At 39.0% G+C, this 22,183-nt stretch overlaps 1 protein-coding gene across 7 annotated transcripts; it reads left to right on the plus strand.

The window, feature by feature from the left end:
- Positions 1–450: 450 nt before the first annotated feature.
- On the plus strand, positions 451–22,183 carry si:ch211-191i18.2 (uncharacterized protein LOC564095 homolog). Of its 7 annotated transcripts, XR_006100242.1 has the most exons (6): positions 4,424–4,610; positions 12,662–12,745; positions 13,340–13,509; positions 16,752–16,861; positions 20,149–20,438; positions 21,768–22,183. XR_006100242.1 is itself a non-coding variant. In XM_042435931.1 (5 exons), exons 1-4 carry the CDS (start codon positions 483–485, stop codon positions 16,824–16,826), a joined length of 345 nt encoding a protein of 114 aa, XP_042291865.1. In that variant the 5' UTR covers positions 451–482; the 3' UTR covers positions 16,827–16,861; positions 20,149–20,813. The 7 variants fall into 7 exon arrangements, 4 of the variants coding, with proteins under 4 accessions (XP_042291865.1, XP_042291863.1, XP_042291866.1 ...); XM_042435931.1 differs by lacking the exons at positions 4,424–4,610; positions 21,768–22,183 and adding an exon at positions 451–498 and having other exon boundaries at positions 20,149–20,813; XR_006100243.1 differs by lacking the exons at positions 4,424–4,610; positions 21,768–22,183 and adding an exon at positions 652–1,077 and having other exon boundaries at positions 20,149–20,813.

Consider the following 22,183-nt stretch of genomic DNA (forward strand, 5'->3'; position numbering starts at 1 on the left):
GCGGAAGCGGCTACATTAGCCTACCCATGATCCTCAGCGACCGTTGCTATGGTGAAGACGCCGGCAACAGCCTTAACATATAGTCAGGATAACATTATGTAGTACTGCAGATTATTGGTTATGATCGGGATCAACGTACTTTACTGAACATTGAACTGTAAAGAAGATAATGTTGCTATGGACAAAGAAACGAAGTGTATGAAATATATGAAGGTGACAAGAGAATAAATGAAACATAAATAATTAATAAATAATTACATGATGTAACAGTGGAGGTTGAATAAAATGCACAATCTAAAGTCCAGTTTGATGAGTGTGGGGCTTAAATGAGGGATGTGACATGTAAAGTTCAGTTTTATCCCGTTTACACACACGCGCGCGGCTGTCGCTGGTGTCTTCACCATAGCAACGGTCGCTGAGGATCATGGGTAGGCTAATGTAGCCGCTTGGTGCAGACACACAGCAGGGATGACATTTATCTGATGGTACATTTAACATGTAAGCAGCACAAACAGACGTCACATCTAAAACAGATGATGTATTTTATGTATTTTTATATTTCTGATTAATTGAAGTCTTAAAACTGTCGACGTCTGTTTGACGTTAAAAGCTCTTTTACTGTTGATCAGTGTCCAAAAAAACCTTCAACACAATGCAACTAATACAACTCATACATTTACATATTAACACGTTTTTACTTGTGCAGACTTTTAAGTCACTTTGGAAGTCCATATTTGGTCAACAGTGACATCACTGATGAGGTCGCCATGAGGTGTGTTTCCTCAAGACCTGAAAATAGAAAACACACTCATGAACTCATGTGTGTGTGAGTCTATTGTTTCATATCCAGCTGTGAGAGAAGAAACAAAGAGCTTTTATGACTTTAAAGCTTCAGACCGCTGCAGCTCTTTAAATATCAATTCCCTGCTGATCAGTTTCCAGATCATCCTTCAGCCTTCAGGTCGACCCGTCGGCTGGTTGGTTTGTGTTGAACTGAAGCTGCAGAGAGCTGAAACATGAAGCCGCGTGTTGAGTCGTGGTCGTGTGCTGGTGCAGCTGTCTGATGGAGACACTGAGGTTTGTTGTCAGGACGTGACGAGACACAACTAATAAAAACAAAAAAACACACACAGAGACTCAGAGGTGAACAGGAGGAATCTGTTCTAACAGTGATGATGTGCTGCAGCTGTTTGAGGATGTTTGACCTCAGATCAGTGACAGAAGCTTCATAATTTAACTGGTAGGAAACAGATAAACATGAACTTCTGAGACCACACTGAGAACTTGTAGCATCGACCAACTTAACTGCTTTTACCAAAAGGTCAGATTTCCTCCAGTTGTAAATTGCTGTAATAATGCAGCCAAACTCTAACAGTACTGTACTTTTCTTTCTAAATATGGTAAAATACTGTAAATCTTTATGCTTTTTTGGAGCCAAAACCAAGAACAGACATTAACAGTCGGCCAAGATTTGACGGTGAAATACAGTATTTTCATTTTCGCTGCGGCAGTGATGGCGGGAGAGAAACCACACGCGACCATCAATAACATATAATCATCATTCCTCCTCTGTGGAATCAAACCAGAAGGTCAGAAACATCATACTGAGGAAATAGAATCACATTCCTGCATCTGCTTATCCAATCAGTGACTTACGTTTCATTTATGTTAAACTGATATAAACCCAGCAAACACCTGACAGACACAACAGAACATCTGATCCACTTTATTTATAGAGCACCACTTCAACAAGCAAGATACGAAACACAATAAAACCATGAAGGACACAATAGGATAATAATAGGATACTGGTATTTAATTTGAATTGAATTACTGGTATTTAAACATTATTTTCACTGCTGTTTGCACGTTGAGTTTAAAGATTATTTTGGACGACTGTAACATTAGTCCAGTAGTTCATAACTGATAAAACACGTAACGATGAAGTTGTTGATTAAGTTGATGAAGTTTGAGTGGTTATACTGGTGTCTTAGTGTGTTTCTAAGCTGTAGTTTCCAGGTGATATTGTTTGTTCATACAGGTGCTGCATGTTGTCTTTAGGAGAAAGTGACGCCAAGAAGAAAAACATGTTATTCATCTGAAGAGCTTGACGTCACTTCGTTAAAGGGAAGTTATAGTTTCCTTCTTGATTAAAATGTTTTTTCTCTGTTATTCAATAGTTTCATTTCTCTTTCCGTCACTCTGCTCACTTTTTATTCTTGTTTCTGTCTCGTTCAGCGAGTCGATCAGAACATCTGAAGGCTTTACTAACTATTATCCTGCAGTCTGTTTATTTGTCATTTTATATTTTTAAACAGTAGTTTTTTGCCGTTGCTGTTTAGACTCATGACTAAGTTTTCCTGGAAGCTCAGGATATTATAATTAACATTTTACATCGACCTTTGAAAGAGCATGAACCTTTGAGTAAATGTCGCCACTCGTCCTCATCCTGTTCTGTGCCAGATGTTAAAGGTTACACATTCTTAAATGGACCATTAAGATTAAAGACATATTGTTATTTACAGTATATATCTGCAGTTTATCGTTGTTTTTATTAATATGAATAAGAAGAAAACTGTAACATTTACAGTAAGAATGTAGATTACCATGGCAACACTGTAAAACAGCTTATTTACAGTATCAAACTATAAACCTCACGTTCTACATTTAACTGTTAAAGCTACAGCTGCTGCTAGTTTACTGTCTTTATTTATTAGTGTGTTTCTTCCATCGACACTCAGCTGGGTTCGATCGACTCATCGGAGGCTCGTTCAATAACTCAACCTGTTATAAACATGGCCGCCTCATGTTTCCAGCAGGTCGTTGCTCACTAATCATCGAGTCAGACGTCTGTTATTCTAAGCAAAGAGCAGCGTTCTCAGCGTCACATCACGGTTGGACTGAAGGTTTCTAACATGAAGATCTGCAGAAACTGGATCCAGAACACGATCAGCAGAGCGAAGGTGACCACGCCATCAGAAGATCAACGCATCGAGCTCAGTTCCCTGAGAGACGGAGACTTCATCACAGATGAAGAAGACGAGACTCCGGTCAGCTGAAGTCTACAGAAGGCTGCGTTGTAGCGTCTCAGAGGACGAGCAGCAGCTTCTAAAGGCCGAACGCTCGGTCACAGTCACACATGCTGGAGGGAATATTACAGTCTGGGGGGGTTTGACTCCTCTGCAGTCAACTGACCCCCCCCCCCCCCCCCCCCCCCGACTCTTCAGAGACATGCTGGACCCACTGGTTGGTTTGCATCTTCATACTGGGAGGATTCAAACACACCTCAAAGCTCTGCAGCAACTACCAGAAGACCAAAGAAGACCCGGTCCGGTAGTCCTGAGCGTCCTGGACCTGAACCCCCGGCTCAACATTTATGACACCTGCAGACGGGAAAGCCGAGCGCTCTGTGACATCACGGGAGGCTGTTTGGAATGTTGTCAGATCCTGGCGGGATGACACGGATCATCGGGTTTCCGTGAAGCTCGAGTGCTGCTGTCATTAAATACTGAGATATCCTGAAAATCATGGACGTTTTTGCTCAAACTGTGAAGCTGATATTATCACGCCGCTCGTTAAATGTGCAAACGAACAAAATGCAGAAAGTTACGATGAAGAGATCTGGAACAAACTCCCAACACGTATTAGACAAGAAGCAGCTCAAAACTTATTTTTATGGTTTTATTTGCCTTTTACTGTTATCAGCTTATTTACTTCCTGTTTTATCTTTTTTATCTCATTTTACCTCCTTTCATCGCTGTAGTTTTTTATTGTTTATTTGTTTTTACCTCTTTCTGTAAAACACTGTGAGCTGCATGTTATGTTATAAATAAAGTTTATTATTATTACTTGTAATTAGTTAATTAATATGACCTGCTGAACAGACAGACTGTTCAGTCTCTCAGACTTTTAGATCTTCTCTTTTACGAAGCTTAAACATTTTCAGTTTTTGTTTGTTTTTGTTACTTTATGTTTATGACCGTTTATTGTTTATTGATCGTTGGTGTGCTGGAGTCGTTATATTGAAAGGTGTTCCTAATATTTTGTCCACCCTCATGTATGTTAATGGAGAGGATGAATGTATATGTGACCTTTAAGTGAGATGAAGAATCTTTTTTTCCTGGCTGAGAGTTCAGACAAACAACATGAAACTAATAGAAGCATTGATCAGATATCAGATATGATAAATCACTGCGGTTATTGATCAGGATGAAGTTTCTAACACAAACTGCAGCAACGATTTATATGAATGAAAGTAGCGACTCTGTTTCTCTCTTCGTCTCTACAGACGTCTCTTTGACTCTCTTTTGGCAAACTGGGAACAAACTTGGCAGAGAACCAGAGCAGCCCCCCCCCCCCCCCCTTCCTCCTCCTCTTCTCCCTCCTCCTCCTCCTCCTCCTCCTCCGCCCCCCTCACACCTCCCTCACTCTCTCTCTCCCCTCCCCTTTTCCCTCTCTTTTCATTTTCATTCAGTCGTTCAAGACGATCACATCTCTGCTGTCTTTGTCCTTCTGTCTCTCTCTCAATCACTCAGTCTGAATCATGTCCAGTTTGAGTTTTCTGTATTTTTATCTGATTGGAGTCTCACTGATCCTGCTGCTGACTGCTGGTGAGTCCTCACAGCGTGTGTGTGTGTGTGTGTGTGTGTGTGTGTGTGTGTGTGTGTGTGTGTGTGTGTGTGTGTGTGTGTGTGTGTGTGTGTGTGTGTGTGTGTGTGTGTGTGTGTGTGTGTGTGTTGTGGCATCTTCATGTGATCAGTGTCTCTGTAGCAGCTGTTTAACTTCCTGTTCACTCTGTATGTGTGTGTGTGTGTGTGTGTGTGTGTGTGTGTGTGTGTGTGTGTGTGTGTGTTATGGGGAATTTATTAGACTGTTTGTCTGTCAGATGACATGTGTATAAACGCCCCCCCCCCCTCCTCTTCCTCCCCCTGCTGGCCATGTTGGAGGTCTTCCTCTCTGTGAACAGCTGAATCTGTTTACATGTAGAAAGTAGATGTTAAGTGTTTTTCATCAGTCTTGCTGTTGATTATTTGCGTGTGTGACCTCCAACACCAGGACGGTCATGTTGTGTCTGCTGGATGTTATGTGCTTAATAAAGCTTTAACTGAGTAGTTTTAGTAGTTTGAGCCTAAACAACAGAGGAGTCAGAGCAGAAAACACTCATATGATCATTTGAAACGATAAACAACCAATGATAGAACCCTGAGTGACCCCACAACTCACTACTGACAGTTAACAGGATGATCATCAGCAGCTGTTTGCTGACACGTTCAGCACTTTATAGGATGATAATATGCAGCTTCGTCTTTTCATTGACAGACTATTAATTGGTTCGTTAGCGCCACCATCTGGTCAGCAGAGAGATTAGACTGGTCTGACTGGTTTCTTCTATGAGATGTTATTAGACGTGCGTCTGTTAGCTGAGAACCAAACAGCTGATGTTCGAGCTGCTGAATGAAGCAGCTTGAAGCTCCACAGGAGGCTAATCAATCACTTAATTGTTCTTCTTTAATCGATTATTTACAGAATCAGAGACACCAACCTGCACTGTGTGTGTGTGTGGTTGTGTGTGTGTGTGTGTGTGTGTGTGTGTGTGTGGTTTTGTGTGTGTGTGCGTGTGTATGGTTATGTATGTGTGTGTGTGTGTGTGTGTGTGTGTATGGTTATGTATGTGTGTGTGTGTGTGGTTGTATGTGTATGGTTGTGTGTGTGTGTGGTTTTGTGTGTGTGTGTGTGTGTGTGTGGTTGTATGTGTGTGTGTGTGGTTTTGTGTGTGTGTGTGTGTGTGTGTGTGTGTGTGTGTGTGTGTGTGTGTGTGTGTGGTTGTATGTGTGTGTGTGTATGGTTGTGTGTGTGTGTGTGTATGGTTATGTATGTGTGTGTGGTCGTGTGTGTGTGTGTGTGTGTGTGTGTGTGTGTGTGTGTGTGTGTGTGTGTGTATGTGTGTGGTTGTATGTGTGTGTGTGTGTGTGTGTGTGTGTGTGTGTGTGTGTGTGTGTGTATGGTTATGTATGTGTGTGTGGTTGTGTGTGTGTGTGTGTGTGTGTGTGTGTGTGTGTGTGTGTGTGTGTGTGTGTATGTGTGTGGTTGTATGTGTGTGTGTGTGTGTGTGTGTGTGTGTGTGTGTGTGTGTATGGTTATGTATGTGTGTGTGGTTGTGTGTGTGTGTGTGTGTGTGTGTGTGTATGTGTGTGTGTGTGTGTGTGTGTGTGTGTATGTGTGTGTGTGTGTGTGTGTATGGTTATGTATGTGTGTGTGTGTGTATGGTTGTGTGTGTGTGTGTGGTTGTATGTGTGTGTGTGTGTGTGTGTGTATGGTTATGTATGTGTGTGTGGTTGTGTGTGTGTGTGTGTGTGTGTGTGGTTGTGTGTGTGTGTGTTTCTGATGAACAGCTGTTTTTTGTAAAAGTGTTTGTAAGGGGATCATGTGACTGTGCCAACAAACGCCCCCGTACTGTTACTGACCCCCCCCCCCCCCCACGCTGCCCCGCTTCTCTTAACTTAATTTCCTGTTAGGGCCTTTTCTCTTCTTCTCTCCCTCCTTTCTTCTGTCATTTCTTTCCATTCTTTTTCCTTCTTTCCTTCCTTCTCTTGTCTTTCTCTATTTTAATTCCTTTCTTGTTTTTTCCTTCCTCCTTTACTTCCTCTCCTCCTGCAGTACTTTCCTTTTCTTCTTCATTACCTTCTTTTTCTTTTAGTGTCTTTTTTCTCCTTTCATTCATTTTCTTCTCTTCACCTACATTTATTTTCCTCTCCTCCTTCTCTCTTTCTCCTTTCTTTCACTTCCTGCTTTTTCATTTCATCTTCTGTGCAGCGGTGGGATGAATCTCTGTGATTGACAAACTGTTAGAGATGACACACACTTCCTGTTTGGTAATAATTAACAGCCCACCCCCTCAGTTCCCATCAGCCCATTGTGTGTGTGTGTGTGTGTGTGTGTGTGTGTGTGTGTGTGTGTGTGTTTAAGGGTCAGTTCATCCAGACCTGAACCAAAACTGTCTGAAGATGCTGCAGACAGATCAGACTTAATGACAGATTATCAGAGATATTATTCATTCAGTGTGTGTAGCTGTATTTTAAGTACAGGTTTGAGGTATTTGTACTTTACTTGAGTATTTCCATGTGATGCTACTTTCTACATTTCAGAGGGAAATATTGTACTTTCTACTCCACTACATTTATTTGACAGCTTTAGTTACTTTTCAGATGAAGATTTGACACAATGGATAATATAACAAGCTTTTAAAATACAACACATTGTTAAAGATGAAACCAGTGGTTTCCAACCTTTTTGTCTTTTGACATCTTACAAAAAGCAGTGTGTAGTCGGGGTCACATTTCACATGTCTATGAGTTGTTAACAGCTCCACCAAATAGTGATTTTTCCCTCTAAACTTCTCACATGCTTTCATTTCAATAAATGTTCAAATGATCCAATATTTCAGCAAAAATCAAAGATTAGAGAAAAAGTCCAAAAACTGGAAACAGATTTGTGTATCAGAACTTTGTTTTTTCTTCTTTCCTCTCCCATTAATCATCTCACCACCCCTCAGATTTATCTGCTGACCCTTTGGAGGGGCCCCACCCCTAGGTTGGGAACCACTGGACTAAACTAGCTAACTGTATATAAAGTAGTGTAAACTAGCTCCACCTCCAGCAGCTACAACAGTAACATGCTGCTCTAACACTGATGCTTCACTATTAATAATCTAATGATGTCATATATAATAATATATCAGTCAGAGGGACCAAACCACTACTTTTACTGCAATACTTTAACTACATCAAGCTCATAATACTTATGTACTTTTACTGCAATACTTTAACTACATCAAGCTCATAATACTTATGTACTTTTACTGCAATACTTTAACTACATCAAGCTCATAATACTTATGTACTTTTACTGCAATACTTTAACTACATCAAGCTCATAATACTTATGTACTTTCACTGCAATACTTTAACTACATCAAGCTCATAATACTTATGTACTTTTACTGCAATACTTTAACTACATCAAGCTCATAATACTTATGTACTTTTACTGCAATACTTTAACTACATCAAGCTCATAATACTTATGTACTTTTACTGTAGGAGGATTTTTCATGCAGGACTTTAACTTGTAATGGGGTATTTTTACATTGATGTATTGGTAGTTTTACTGCAGTAAAAGATCTGAATACTTCTTCCTCTGCTGGTGAGGAGCAGTTGGGTTTAGACCTTCGTAGTGAGGACATGTTGGTTGGTCAACGCCTCCTGACTCACTTTCAAAGAGCAGTTTGAGGGTTCAAAGTTGGTTTTAAGGTCAGAATCAGGTTTAGGGTCAGGGGAATACATTAGGTCAGCGAGGGTCAAGTATAGAAGCACAAACGAATGTGTGTAGGTCAGAAAGAGGTCAGTAAGTACCCATAAAGTCAGGAGGAAACAGGAAACAGATAAGAAGAAGAAGCAGCAGCAGGAAACAGTTTCAGGATGTATCATAGGAATCCTGATCTAAAACAGACCTGAGGACGAGACTTTTTCCCAAGAAAACGCAAACGCCCCAAAACATCATGTGTTTAAGTCTCAGTGACGGCGCCCTCTAGTGGTCATAGTAAAGACCAGACCATACACCAGAGATCACTGCTCACTTCCTGTTTACAACAATGATCGTCCCCTGACCTGAACCACCTGGTTATCATTGTAACCATGGTAATCCAACAACCAACAAACCAACAATGAACTGCTCTTCTTACAAGTATTGTGTGTGTATCCAAAGCCTGATACATCATATTCCTGTGTGTCGTAGACCTCATGTTTTCAGTCTCTGGACAGTAGTTCTGTGTAAGGCAGACGCCACTGAGTACAAAGACTTTGTACTACATTATACATTTCTCAAAGAACTTGAGTACACAGTGAAGAGGTATGTAGCACAACAAGCTAGTAAAGTTGTAAACAGAACTATGTTCCTGCACATGCTCAGTAGCGTCTGCCGTACACAGAACTACTCTCTGGAGACTGAAAACGTGATGCTGTTATTAGTCTTTGGAGACGTTTCTAAACAAACTAACGCAACCAAAGTCTTCATGATGAAGGAACATGTCACCCAGTGCAGCGGTGAGACTCACTGACGTGTTTTTAATAGTTTCTGGAACAACAATGGAGGAATAATATATCGATGGCCAAAGCGCAAAACCTCCTATCTGCAGAATTTTCTGATTGGCAGATTTCACTTTGGATGATGAGAACAAGGAAGGTTTTGCTCATATTCAGTCTGTCTGCAAGATAATCAAGATAATCAAGATAATCCCGCCCTTCGTCGTGACAGAAAAGTCTCACAACAAAACAAAAACACAACAAAGAGTCCCTGGATGTGTAGAGAGGCTGCAGCACGAATCACTGAACATTCATCTCCAGAGGACGAGGAAGCAAATACACTGAATTTAAGGAATTCTGACCCTCATATACTACAATGTAGTAACTATTACATTTAATTATTAACTCAATTTAGAGCATCGTTTTGTGGAACCTCTTCCAACTTGCACCAAGTGCAAAAGCTCCTATCTGCACTTTGTGAGGCATTAATATCTATAACACATAATATAATAATATAGTCCAAAAACAGTGTTTTATGTGTTGGGTGTCCTTAACAAATAGCATTCTGCAAGAAAACAAGTTTTTCTTAGTTTTCTTAAAAAAGTGCATTTTTCAGATCAGAGGTTTTGCTCTTCGGCCGTCGATATATCAGCTTTGATACACAAACAATACTTGTAAGAAGAGCAGTTCATTGTTGGTTGTTGGATTGTCATGGTTACAATAATAACCAGGTGGTTCAGGTCAGGGGACGATCAGTTCATTGTTGGTTTGGATCCAAACATGAAGACAAATATAGAAAATCAGCAGAATGATCCTTTAATAAAGTGCTTATTTGAATCCAAACCGTGATCTTCTCCTGAAACTAACCAAACCTTAACTGTGAATAATGTTAACAGTAAGTCGCTTATATGCAAGACAGTCGAGGCAATACAGATGCACAGCAGAACTCACACAAATGTGTTTTCTATTCGTGCTCTGAGGACGACTGATGTCAGCAGATATAAGTGTTGATTAATGTATCAGTAAACAACTATAACTCCTGCAACAGTCTGGCAGATAAACTCAGGGGATCGCAGTCTATAACAAACCCATGATGTGAAATACACACTGACATTTTCCCAGAGACACACACACACACACACACACACACTCACACACACACACACACACACACACACACACACACACACACACACACACACACACACAGATGACGGATGATGAGGGAGGAGGAAGTGGATCTTTACGGATCACAGAGTTTCCCATCAGACAGAAATATATTTGATGTTTAAAGTAGCTTCTGTCAACACTGATAACATTTACATGAATACTTCATTTAATATTATGTCGATATTTCATCGTATTTTGTCATATTTGCACTTCTCTCTTCACTTTGGATCCCACAGCACCGAAGACTCTTCATGTTTTCTGTTAAATCTACTTGAATCTGTTTCTTTCATGTAATTTAATAGCAAACGGCACTTAAGTTTTGAACGTCTCTGTTTCTATGACTTTATGAAACTCAGCGATGTTTTGATGAAGTCGTAAATCGATGATGTTTGACAGACTCTGTGATGTAAGAGCTAATGCTTGTCACCCCTGCTCTCAGTTAAACTCAGCTGTTTGTGTTTTTATCCTGTTTTAATGCTTCAACTTTATGCACAGAGCTTTGTATGTTTCCATTTGTTCTGTGTGTGTTATGTGAAGGTTGTTTTTATGACAGAATAAAAACAGACCAAACCATATTTTAACCTCTTTTGGTCGTCCAAACTCTGAAATCACCTGAGGAGTTGATGATGTCACATGTGAGTCATTTCATGCCCCTAATTGGCTGAACTAAACCGCCACGTCCCGGCGATGAATCATACATCAATATTTTTCCTGAAGTCCCAAAGGTTTAACAAAAAAAATTAATTTCCCCCCAGGGCTCAATAAAGTTTTATTTAAATCGTCATATGGTTCACTTTGTATTTCCACAGCACTCAGTCACGTCTCCTGGTCTTCTTCAGCAGTTCACTTGTCATGGAGATGGATTAGTCGTTATCACCATGAGAAGACCATGAGATGTGGCTGAAAGCCTCTGAACGGAACTTGTGATGAGAACTTTTTTTGTCAAATGATCAAATTTGAGTTTTGAATCTTGAGTTGAGTTGTTTCTAAAAGTTTTGGAAACATTTAGAAAGTGGGAACATTTACAATGAAATAACTTTTTTTATAACATGAGGAGATTTTTGTAAAGTAAGTTTTACAAAGTGGTGGAAGAACTACTCAGATCCTTTACTTCAGTAAAAGTACCAAATACTCCATTACAAGTAAAAGTCCTGCATGAAAGAATTAAGTGCAGTATTTTTGCAGTACTGCAAAGTGAGGATCTTTTGTCTCTCAGCTCTTCAAACCGCTGTTCAAAAGTTCAGATGTTGTTTTGGGGTTAAGATAAGAGTTGGGTTCAGGTTGAGGTCAGTGATTGTTAATCACATTTGTAGGAATATGTGTGTGTTTGAACCTAAATTCTTCCTAATTACAGCCAGAATATTACTGATTATTTTTCTGAAAGTGTGCGATCAAAGTTGTGTTGCTTTTTATAAAACAGAATAGTTTTCGGTCTTGTGCATGTTGGTGTATGTTTTCAGTTTAGTTTAGTTTGGCGGTTTGTCTACTGTACGAGAGCAGAGAATTAACAATGTCACCTGAACTCTGTTCAACAATGATGTGAAAACATGCAGAGAATCTGCTCTGAACACACCCAGACACCCACCAACACTCCACAGTGTCTATTGAAGGCAGATGGTGGAGATGAAAAGCTGCTTTCAACCTGCAGCAATGGAAACTAAAAATTTGAATACAGCAGTGTGAGAAAACACCTCTAATGGAACATTTTAGTAAATACTCTTGTTCTCTGTTTTCTCCAGATGTTTCAAATCAGTTATCAGTTTCATCTTTAGTGAACAGGCATAGATCTGGGACGTGACTGGAAACAGGGGGAACTGTTAGCCTGGCTCTGGTTCAAACATGAGAAAATCTGCTGCAGAATAGGTTTTAGAGAAAATAAAACATGGAGATCCTTATGTGACTGCCATTTATGATAGCTATGTCATTAACAAGGCTGCTATTAGCTCGCAATATTAGAGTATGCTAGCAGACTTACATTAATGAGCTTACATTTTAGCTTATTAGCTATCCTATGGTCCACAAAGGGTGAAACAAGGGGAACAATCATTTTCATCACACCAATCATGCTAGCCATCATCATTCAGAGTGAATGTGATGCTAACATTAGCAATCACCTGAATGTTAACTGCAGCATCCAGTACGAATTCTGTTCTGACTGTTCAAAGTTGTTTTACGTAATTCTTTGATCAACACATCAAATATTTACAGCTAATGTTGTGTAGCTGACATATTAGCATGCTAACAAGCAGCCAAGAGGTTTATTATGGAACACTCCCCTGCGCAGGACATGTTTAACCTAGCTTAGCACAAAGACTGGAGGCAGGGGGAAAGTGCTAGCTTAGCATGATAAGGACAGAAGGATGAGAGAGTTTGTAGCGTCCTCTCTAACGGACGTCTGTGTTGTGTTTCAGTGTCTGAGGCTCAGTATTATGAGGACTACACGCCGGCTCCAGACTACGACTACGAAAACGCCACCTTCGAATACAGCTTGTTCAGTAAGATGTTGGCATTATTAGCACAATCAACACACAGTTGTCTATTAACATGCTGTACCTGCTAAACACACAACAACAACACCAACAAGAAAATACTCTTAACTTCATCTTCCTGTTTCATTCATATCACCAATGTAAAAAACAACACACTCAAACACAGCATTAGTAGATATTATGCAACAGAATGTGCTGATATGTTTGCATTCAACTCCAAATTCATGCAAAAATAAAGGAGTTGTATCTATATGGGATTAAACTTGTGTCATAATAATTGAACAAAACATTTAGGGCCAAAACAAACAACAAACATAACATTATCATGTCACATTCTTTAAAACCATAGATATATATATCTATATATAGATATACATAGATATACTGATTATAACCTGAGAAAAATTAAGAAGATTCTTACTTCCTGTTAGAACTTCCTGTTAGTGCACTTTGCACTGCTGCTTCTTCTAACATGATCCCATTAACAACAGTAGTGTCAGCGTCATGTTTTAGATGTTACCCTCACTTTGTAAATTTTAAGAAAATGGAAATGAAACCTGAAAATTAATTTATTGATGTTTTCTTCATGCTGTTTTTTAGGTAACAGCACTGAGGACCTGGAGAAGCTCCTGAAAGGCAACGAAGAATTCACCAGCACAGAGTATCCAAAGGACGTGGAGAGAGAGGAAGTGACTGTTACCACAGCAACCACCCGAGGAGCCACAGAGAGGGTCAATGTTCATAGCGCTGCATCACTTCCAGTTCATCTGGTAAGAACAACACATTTACTGAAGATCTGTCACATCGTTACATTTTAAATGTAAATATACAAGATTACATGTGACATAAACCTCAGTTTGACTTGGTTCAAGTTAAACTTCAGTTAAACCAGGTTCAAGTTAAACTTCAGTTAAACCAGGTTCAAGTTAAACTTCAGTTAAACCAGGTTCAAGTTAAACTTCAGTTAAACCAGGTTCAAGTTAAACTTCAGTTACACCAGGTTCAAGTTAAACTTCAGTTAAACCAGGTTCAAGTTAAACTTCAGTTAAACCAGGTTCAAGTTAAACTTCAGTTAAACCAGGTTCAAGTTAAACTTCAGTTACACCAGGTTCAAGTTAAACTTCAGTTAAACCAGGTTCAAGTTAAACTGCAGCTAAACCAGGTTCAAGTTAAACTTCAGTTAAACCAGGTTCAAGTTAAACTTCAGTTAAACCAGGTTCAAGTTAAACTTCAGTTAAACCAGGTTCAAGTTAAACTTCAGTTAAACCAGGTTCAAGTTAAACTTCAGTTACACCAGGTTCAAGTTAAATAAAGTTAAACCAGGTTCAAGTTAAATAAAGTTAAACCAGGTTCAAGTTAAACCTCAATTAAACCAGGTTCAAGTTAAACCTCAGTTAAACCAGGTTCAAGTTAAACCTCAGTTTGACTTGGTTCAAGTTAAACTTCAGTTAAACCAGGTTCAAGTTAAACCTCAATTAAACCAGGTTCAAGTTAAACCTCAGTTAAACCAGGTTCAAGTTAAACCTCAATTAAACCAGGTTCAAGTTAAACCTCAATTAAACCAGGTTCAAGTTAAACTTCAGTTAAACCAGGTTCAAGTTAAATTTCAGTTAAACCAGGTTCAAGTTAAATAAAGCTTAAGTTGGTACATATAGGGGAGACCAGGGACAGTTGTAACGCTGGACAGTTGTAACATCTTGAGTTCCTCCAATCAGAAACAAGCTACAGTGATTACACTCACTCTGCACATGCTCAGTTAGATTGTCTTCTTGCTTACAAAAAAGGAGCCACATTTGAAACTCCCAGAGAAAGTTACCAGCAAAAGTGTTTTGTTTTTTTTTTGAGGTAAAAATTTAACTTTTCTACCAGATGTATTTTTTTGGAAACTGTCCTGAGATCAAATGTCAAAGTAATCCAAACAAGTATTATTAGAATCACTGTTTTGTAAGCTAAAAATAGAAATGGCTAACACACGTCAAACTAGCAGTCAAGCTAATTCACATGAGGTGAAAGCATGGCTGGTGATACTGGGACGGTTGTAACGCCTTGTTACAAACTGTACATCCTAAACCATGTTTCATTTATATAAGGCCTACATAAACTGGATGGATGGATGGATAGATAGATAGATAGCGAATTAAATGTAAAATGTCATAAAATTACATGCTAAGTTAATGATAATCAGTTGCATGCTAACAGTCAGTGGAAACATGTGTCAGCCAGGGCAGTTCCACTTCCTTTGCTGTAGAGGTTTCAGGCATAAAACAGGTTAAATCAGTCAGGAAAGTGGCCAAATCATACAGCATTTGCCATGTGACCCAGTACTGAATGTTGTCTTCAAACTAATCCATTTTGATTTCATGTTTCAACCTTTTTGAGGACGTGTGTTCTACCCATTAAACGTCCCTGTACACTGGGACGGTTGTAACAGTGAAGTGACTGTATTTAAATCAATTTTGCAACCTGTGCATATTTCATAAAACCACTTAAATTCCTTGTTTCAGTAGTTGACAAATTGAAGTTTATAATATAGCAAATGGACAGTTCCAGTGTGAATAGTTTTTGATTTATCGGGAAAATTGCAAAAAAGTGTTTCAACTGTCCCTGGTCTCCCCTACAGCCTCCTTTCCCTCTTTAAACATCCTTTCTTGACTTAATCAACAGCTAAATTCTGCATCTGTGATAGTTACTGGAGTACTAATTACAAATCATTAAATAATAATAATAAAAATACATAATGTAAATAATAAATAATTCATTATAATCCATTTAGGACTGTGTAACACTTAGCAGTTTAATTTTTCCATGTAAAAAATAAACAGAAAAATCCTGTTCATTGGATCAATGTTTAATGAAGACTTTGTGATTGTTTTTTAAATGTTAGATGCTGACTGCAGGTCCAACACAGATCTGAACCTTTAACCTTTAAACTGCAGCCAAGATAAAATCAGAAACAGACGAGATGATCCTCCGACACCGATCAAAAGATGGATTCTGATCCTGGCGATTATTTATAAAACGGCTGATTCAACACATTGCAGAGCCCCCATGTGTGTGTGTGTGTGTGTGTGTGTGTGTATGTTTCCATCTGTTTTATATTAATGTGAAGCTGATCTCTGCCAGTATCAACAAACACAGAGTTGCTGTTAGAGACATGCACACATTTTATGTCAAAGTCTTTCAACCATGAACTATTCAAACACAATCTCAATAAGAAGTGAACCCGGAAAGCTAAGAACACGAAGGATGAGATTAAACAACAAGTAAATACAGAGAGAATAATGAGAGAGTGAGAGGACGCTGTTAGAGAGGTTTCACTAAATGAATCAAACAGAAACTGTACATTCTTACTGGTAATACAGGAGATGCAGAAAGTCCAGTTTGAGAATGTGAGTCAGTGAATTTCACAACTTATCAAACACCAGGAGACCACACAGAGATTTATATTACTCACAGATGGGATTTTACAGCTCTGGAAATTTTTTAGCTTATCTCTCATCACGATGATAAGAGATAAGCTATGAAATGAAAGTAAACTCAAGTCAAGTCAGTTTACTTATAAAGCACCAAATCACTGCAGAAGTTAGTCTGGACCGAACTCTTTAATTAACCCAACGTTCCCTCTATGAGCAGCAAGGAATAACTCCCCTTTAATGGGAAGAAACATCAAGCAGAACCAGACTCTAGGTGGGCGGCCGTCGGCCTCCAGCAGATACTCCAGTGAACAAGTATAAAAACTTTGCACTCAGCTCACAGAAAATTCTTTTTGCAGCATAAAAACACAAAACCCTGGAAACGTAACAAGACATTAAAAGTGCTGCAATTCAGACAATAAGTATGAATCAATGAAAACAGCAAGAAGAAGAAGAAAGTGCTGAGATGTGAGAAGTACAAACTTGTACTTTAGTACAATTACAGTACAAGTACAGTACTCGAGTACTTAATTACTTTGTGACTGTTTCATGTGTTGAACGTCAGTAAACCTGCTTGTTGTTTTCTTTTCTGTCTGCAGGACTTCAGGACGCTCGTCTGGACTCTGATGATCCTGATCAGCCTGAACGTCCAGCAGCTACAACACACACTATGAGAGCGCACACACACACACACACACACACTCAGCAGGTCAGTCTCACACAGACACACACACATACACACACACACACACACACACACACACACACACACACACACACACACACACTCAGCAGGTCAGTCTCACACACACACACACACACACACACACACACACACACACACACACACACTCAGCAGGTCAGTCTCACACACACACACACACACACACACACACACACACACACACACACTCAGCAGGTCAGTCTCACACACACACACACACACACACACACACACACACACACACACACTCAGCAGGTCAGTCTCACACACACACACACACACACACACACAGACACACACACACACACACACACACTCAGCAGGTCAGTCTCACACAGACACACACACATACACACACACACACACACACACACACACACACACACACACACACTCAGCAGGTCAGTCTCACACACACACACACACACACACACACACACACACACACTCAGCAGGTCAGTCTCACACACACACACACACACACACACTTAAAGGACCAGTGTGTAGAATTTAGTGGCATCTAGCAGAACAGACTTGACGTATTTTCACCCCCTCTCTCGCCGTGTTCCCGTTTCATAATATCCAGTAAATCTCCCGTATTTCCCTTCTTTATTTTACAGTTGTACACAGGGCTGCTCTGAAATTCTGAAATATCGTTTACACAAACTTCCATCACTTTACAGCTGTTAGCTCAGACTGACTTCCTACCACAGTTTCGGTTGTAGCTTCTAGGAGCGCTCGTTTTGTTTTCCGTTTGAACACCGTATCCTCGATGAGACACCGAGGCAGCTCTTACTGTTAACAAGGAGCAACCAACAAACCGCCACCCGCTCCTGCTACGCAGGTGTTTAAAACAAACAAACCCTCCACGCTGAAGATGAAGGAGAAATTGCAGGATGTAACGGTGTTGACAGAAAAACAAGGAGAGAGTAAAGAAGATGCAACTGATTCAAGATTGAAAGAAAAAAGTTTAATGAGGAAAGAGAAGCAGCCCAGGCGTCAGGTGATGGAAAGACATGAACACATTCAAAGCAGGAAAATCTGTAAGGAACTTACAGCTGTATCTAGATGGATTACTGGTAAATATTTAAAGGACCAGTGTGTAGAGTTTAGTGGCATCTAGAGAAACGGACTTGGAAGAAACTGAATATAATATTCATAAGTATGTTTTAATTAGTGTTTAATAGAATGAGTCTTTATATCTACGGCGGGAGCAGCTCCTCTTCCACTGAGCCGCCACGTTTCTACAGTAGCCCAGAACGGACAAACCAAACGCCGACTCTTTTGTGGTTTCCGCAAGTTTCGAGGCCACCGTAGGTTCTCCTACACCAGGGCCTCCCCTCAGACAAAGCTTGGAAAAAGGTCCCCCGCCCCCCCAGTTAACTTAACAACTGAGCCAAGACAGCCTGACATTGCTGTTTGACAGACTTCAGACTACATCAAATACATAAAACAGTCTGAAGACATTTATTAGTTTCAGACTCTGGGAAAGTAGGAAAAACAGTAAAATTCCCCAAAACTACTGTATCTCACTCTCAGAATCAGTGACTTCTTTCAAATCACTTCTTCTTCTTTCACTTTTACAGACTTGCTTTATGTAATGTTGTCTTTAGATCATCTTTCTGTTAAACTTTTTATCTCTTTAATGTCTTTCTTTGCCTTTGGCCGCCATCTTTTTAAGGTCAGATCTGTTGTTGTCTTCTGTCTCATGTCTTTGCTTTGTCTGTCAAAGCACTTTGTAAACTTTGTTTTTAAAAGGTTCTATATAAATAAACTTATTATTGTTATTATTATTATTATTATTATCTCTGAACTACCAAATCACACACGTAGGCTTATATGTGATCTCCTTTTAATAACTAATGTAATAACTAAAGTAATATTTACTTATAGCCTCTCTGGGGAAACTTCTGTCCTACATGCCTGGAAGGGGACGGGGGGGTAGGGGTGGGGGGGGGGGCAACGTCGCCACTAGATGCCACTAAATCCTACAAACTGGTCCTTTAAAGTTTATCCTGACGGTGGAATGGTGCAGGAATCACATGATGGACATGTTGTCGTGTATATTTAGATTAGAACGGCTCAGAACGTTTTTATTTGCATCTGTGGCTCAGGAGCTGAAGCAGATCCATTAATCACAGTGTCTGTGGTTCTTCCTGTCCACATGTTGAAGTGTCTTTGGGCAGCACACTGAAAGGCAACACTGTAAAGAACTTTGCATAAAAGCTCTGTGTAAATGCAGCCATTTATTTATTTATTTATTTATTGCTGTTGTGTAGCTGCAGTTTGTTGTCTGTCCAGCAGGAGGAGCTGCAGCCTCACTGATCTGATGCTGCTGTGTGTTTCTGGGTTTTCGTCTCCTCTCACACATCCATACATTTCCAGATCCTGTCAGGATTAATGTAGCAGCTGTTTGTCAATAATCAAACTTAACACCAGAGAGCCACTGATGCATCATGGGTAACATACGCAGCTAAAACAAATCTTTGACTTTTTTTTTCTGGTTTATTTATCAAACACAAACAAACAAAAGAAGAAATAAATCATCTGATCTCACAGTAAACTGTAAACCGTCCCAGGTGCATGCTGGTCCTTTACCTGCCGACACACCTGTATAACCTGAACAGTGTTAAACTTCACTAAATACCAGTCAAATAAACAAAATATCCTAAAATAATAATAATAATAATAAAGCTAAACTTTCAAAATCTGTCTGAATGTTGCAAAAATCTAATAAAATAGAACTATTAATACATTTAAATATTATATATATTATTAAAACAACAAACAAACTAAAACAGTCCTACAGTGTATTTTGGGAAAATGTGATGAAAGCAGTTTAACTGCAGATATAAACCAGCTGACTGATGATGTTTGAAGCAGTTTCTGCCTGTTTAGCACAAAATTAACTCTTTGTGTTTCTCTGCTGAGTTGCAGTGGAGAGAAAGTCACAAAAAGAACAAAAAAAAACTGCTGAAGCTTCATAATATCTTCAAATAAACTGTTAAATAGTTTTGTACAAAACAAAGAGCCTTGCATCGAGCTGCAATAAGTCGACTAGTTTCCAACTATTGAATTAATCCTCAACTATCTTGATAATTCAATAATCATTTTGAATCATTTTTTAAGAATAAAAGTCCAAATTATCTGATTCCAGCTTCTTAAATGTGATATTTTCTGGTTTCTCTGCAGCCTGCAGGCGCTAACAGCAGCTTCCATCATGACGTTGTCAATATCTAATCAATACTTTGCTCGTTGTGTTTCTGTTCCAGCTGCAGTCGACTGTTCGCAGGAACCTGAATCACCTGATCTGAGGTGGGAAGGGTCAGCGTCACCTGTGTGACCTTTGACCTCTGCAGAGGGCGACACCGGTCGCTCCAGCGAGGTAGCAGATGGACTTCAGCCAATCACAGAGAGAATAAATCTATAAAAACACCAGGACTCTTCTTATCAATAGAAAAACTTATCGATCGGTTTTAAAGGATATTTTTCGCAATTTTTTCATTTTTTTAAAACTTTATCTGAATGTGGGTGAGAGCAGGACCAAGATCTTCTGTAAATGGTGAGATGTTTTTATATATGGTGGTAATGTGCACGTGTATGGAAGATTATTAATGTCAAAACTGTTGAGTGAGAGCAAAACAAAATCTGACTTAAATGAAGCTAAAAGTTGTGCAGAGTGAGACTCATCACCACAAAACAAGTTCACAGAGAGACAAAACAAAAACGTTCATTAAATTCTACATTTTAATTTTGGATGAATTCTGTGTTTTTCCATATAAATGTCAGAGTTTAATTTCAGATTAATAATTTCCTTGTAAATATGTTTGAACGCAAGATTCATGAAGCCTGGATTTCTGTATTAAAGAAGGAGAAAAAGAAGTGAAATCCTGCTACTATAGTTTGTTTACGTAGCCTCCGGAGCCGGAGGAAGCTTCCTGAAAGCTGACCAATCAGAACAGAGTGGGCTCATCAGGAGGCGGGCCTTAAAGAGACAGGAGCTAAAACGGCCTGTTTCAGACAGAGGCTGAACTGAGGGGCTGCATAAAGGACCAGTAGAAGATCAATAAGGAGTTTTTAACTGGAAATCATGCAAAGATATTCCAGTAGAGCCCCAGAATATAAATATAGAGCTGGAAATGAGCAGAATATTTGTCCTCTAATGACAATTTTTGGGTTTCAACAAGACAAACCGACATCTGTCTGTTGGGATTGTCTGTTTTTCAAACTGAACGTGTTTTGGACAAAAGAAAAAGTTGATGGAACAAACCTGGAAGCACAAACAACAACAAAATAGAGAAAATCTGAATAAACACTAATGAATGAGTTACACCCATGTGTGAGTAGCTTTGACGATAAAAGAAGCTCAAAATGTTAATTAAACTCTAAAAACATCGATTACACTCATCTCTCTGTTTGCTCTTAAAACTGACTCACAGATTTTTCTGTCATTAATGAACTTCCATACATCCACCTGAATACAGAAAGATGTTTATTATGAATTTTATTTAAGATGTTGGGAAGCAGCTGATAAAACAAACATCCGCTCACAGTGAAACACTGATTATGTTTCTAAGATAATAATTTCTAGATAATCCAGACACTTTATAAAACTTTATAAAAATATAAATGTATTTGTGTTTTTCATCACCTTTGACTCAAAAATCTCCAAAAACATTTTCGCATCAGCTTTTATCTGTGAATCACACGCCAGCACTTTGTCTCTGTGAACATGCGGCACTTCTGTATTTTTACTTTGAGCTTCATCTGTTACAGATTGTTCTGAGGAGGCAGAGAAAAGGATTTAAATGTAGAAATAAGACAAAAAAAGACAAAAACTGAATGTAAATGAAAATGTATTTTATTCTTTCACCTTCTGGGAATTTTTCAGGTCATATTTTCAAGTTTTAAAGTCTTCAAACTGTCCACTCACAGCGCAGGATGAGGAAGTGTTTACCACCAGGAAGGAAGTAGAGCTGCCCTGAATCATGTGTTCTGCATGATGACTGTCTTTGTGTTTAAAAATACAAATTTTTGTGTTTGCATGTTTCTACTGAAGAAAAGAAACAACAGAAATTAACAGAAATTAACAAGAAATGTTTTGTTTTCATGAATATTAATGAAAAAATGGGTTAAAATTTGAAACTATTTAGGAAATAACAGAAAATGTTTTCCATCAGAACACATATGAGTATAATATAAGAATATTAGAGGCTTCCAGAACAATCTCAAACAGACTCTTTTTTGTTTATTGTTTATTTCAATATTTGATTGTTTGTGTTTTGCAATAAAAAGTCATTAATGGTT

The sequence above is a fragment of the Thunnus maccoyii genome, chromosome 15 (assembly GCF_910596095.1).
Source record: "Thunnus maccoyii chromosome 15, fThuMac1.1, whole genome shotgun sequence".
Classification (NCBI taxonomy): Eukaryota; Metazoa; Chordata; class Actinopteri; order Scombriformes; family Scombridae; genus Thunnus; species Thunnus maccoyii.